Source organism: Octopus bimaculoides, chromosome 9, assembly GCF_001194135.2.
Source record: "Octopus bimaculoides isolate UCB-OBI-ISO-001 chromosome 9, ASM119413v2, whole genome shotgun sequence".
NCBI classification, from domain to species: domain Eukaryota; kingdom Metazoa; phylum Mollusca; class Cephalopoda; order Octopoda; family Octopodidae; genus Octopus; species Octopus bimaculoides.
Genome location: NC_068989.1, coordinates 16606596 through 16609272, shown reverse-complemented (window position 1 = coordinate 16609272; position 2677 = coordinate 16606596). Strand labels below are relative to the sequence as shown.

General features: G+C 34.4%; 1 protein-coding gene across 1 annotated transcript in view; it reads left to right on the top strand.

Annotated features, from left to right (window-relative positions):
- The first annotated feature begins 545 nt into the window (after positions 1-545).
- Positions 546-2677, top strand: part of LOC106869643 (tubulin alpha chain) — a 7030-nt gene continuing 4898 nt past the window's right edge. The window contains exon 1 of the mRNA XM_052970439.1: positions 546-740. Within this exon, the coding sequence (XP_052826399.1) occupies positions 738-740 (3 nt within the window). The 5' untranslated portion in view covers positions 546-737. The remainder of the gene's footprint in view (positions 741-2677) is intronic.

Sequence of the window (2677 nt, the reverse complement as noted above, 5' to 3'; positions counted from 1 at the left end):
ATTTCTACGTGAATTTATCGTATATACGTTGTATGTGTCGAGTGGTTTGTATATTCTGTGTGCGTGTGTGTTCGTAATTATAAGCGAGAAACGTGAGACTGGATATGTGTAAATGTGTGTTGGTGTCCGAGTCTGTGTTTATGTGTGTGTATATGTGCATTGTTGTTTGTATGTGTCGTCTGTATGTGTATGTGAATATGTGTATCGGTGTCCGTATGTTTATAAGTGTGTATGTGTATATGTGTATCGCTGCCTGTGTATGAGTCAAAACCACTGAACATAAATAAAAAAACAGAGGATGCAAATGAGAGAAGGATGAAAAGAGAAGAGGAGGAGATAAAGGACACTTGGCAAGGAATCTACTTACTCCATTGTATAGCGCAGTGGTTTTGTTAAAAGAGTAGCGGTTAGAGTAGTAGTGATAGAAAGAGGAGCAGTTTGAGGAGTGGCAATTTGTGTATGTGCATGTGTGTGCGTCTGGGTACGTCTGTGTGTGCGTATCTGTCTCTCTCACATACATAAACTCACACACATACACACAAGTATTTGTACATCTCTGTGTGTATATATATATATATTTATATATATAAAGAGAACACAGAATCTGCCGTTGTAAGTCAGTCTTTGACCTCACGTAAGGTACATCAAATCTGTGTGAGCGCCGATCGCACTGAGACATTAAGAACATATAACGAACCACCTTTATTTCGAGTATATAAAGAAAAACACTTATCAACATGGTAAGTTAGTTTTACTTTTTAAAAAATATAGATTTCTTTCGAGCTATAAATTGTTTCCAGAGAAGATACATTCTCTTTTTAATTAACATTTACATCTAGATTTGAAACGAATTTTTTTTTTTCGAGATATTGATATACCCGCAAACAAATTCTTCAGTTTTTCGAAATATGGGGTGAGACTTCTAGCAAAATGTAACAGCTTATGTACCATAGTTCTAATTAAGCAAGTTTATGCTTCAATATTAGCTTTTAAAATTAACAATGAAGTAGTTATTGTACTTTTAATACTTTCAAATACTTGACGCGTACATTCATATACCCACATGTATACGCAATAATCGTATATATTGAATTTTATCATCTGATAATTGTCATAATAGATGTTTAGCCCCAGGTCAATATGTGATCAACGATCCTCCTGTCATGATCATCCCCCTTGCTTGGTTCTTGCTTGGGGGATTTGAGATTTTGGCTGTTTATGTTCAGCAAGCATTTAAAGTGATATTGTAGAGGTTCGCCTCTACGTTAAATTGTAATTACTAGTGATTGGTTATCCATGTTTCTTTCTAATTTCATATCCCGTTCGAGACCACTTTGCATCTTCGTTCCTCCGAGCTTGGTAAAAAAGTAACTACTTGAGTATATAATAATTCAACTATATACGCTAAAAGGCTTTATTCCACCATGGCGACAGTCATTGACAACTACTCAAAAGAAGAAAATTGATTAACTAGATATGATCCATTGAAGAAGTAGCTGTCAATCTAACTCCTGCACTGAAAAAAACAAAAAGAAAGTTATAATGATCTTCGATCAGTGGTTGTCAAATGGTGTGCCGCGGATTTAAAAAAAATATAATTTTAAAACTTTAGAAATCCATATTAATGCCTGAACATTTTGGTAAACATGCTATTCATGATTTTATTATACACCAGTATGATTAATAAAATAAGGTCAGAAATAGTATTTATATTTCTGATTTCTTTTCTATTTTAAAACAGCTGTAACTTTACATGCGAAGTGCGGTAAAATTTTTATATCTAGTGCGCCGGAAAGTGAAAAAGATTAGGAACCACTGTCTCATGATGATTTTATCAGATACAAAAAGACTTAGTGGTTACGGTTGGAATGCTTTCTGATCAAAAGTTCTCTTATCCAAGGATGTTCTGGGCTGCCATCGCATTCCTTTATCGAAAATATGATGTAGTTTCGAAATAAAAGAACCCTTCCCTTATCTAACTCCCGTTTGAATTCGGGCACAATTTGTTTCGAACATCAGGTTCAGCATTTGAAATATCTTGGATTTGGTATTTCCTTCGCATAAATATGGAAGAATACATTTTTTTGCTTGCTTGCGAATTTTTTAAGAAAGTAACTATACGCTTTTAAATAGACATATTTTATGCATTTCCAATGAAAACGAAATGACAGCGATGTTTCGCTCAAGAAAATAATGTAAAATACTTTATGATTAAGAACGAAAATTGCAAGTTCTGCCATGCTTTAACAAATAAATTGGCGAAATCCCAAGAAATTTTCGAATGCCTAGTTCTACATTTTAAATGCTTTTCAATTGCCTACTTGGCAGCTTTCGATTCAACGTCATTCCTTTTTTTTCCTTTGAGAGAAAAGTTGCTGCTTTTTCTAGCAGACTGTTTAGGGGTTACAATGTAGCATCGATTCTCAGCCTTTTACCATGGGAATACATTTTAGCAAATCAATTTTGGTCTTTTCAAAAGTTTTGAAAGTAAAAGATCTTTCGTTTTAGTTGTTACACCACAACTTGAAGGCTCTTCTATTGGCCTTGAGACATGGCGTTTCATCCGTGGCTATCACGTCTATTTTTCTATGATAGCATAATTGAACGTACCATTTTATTTGTCTAAGACGTGATTTGGCTTTAGCATGTGTGTGTGTGTGTGTGTGTGTGTGTGTGT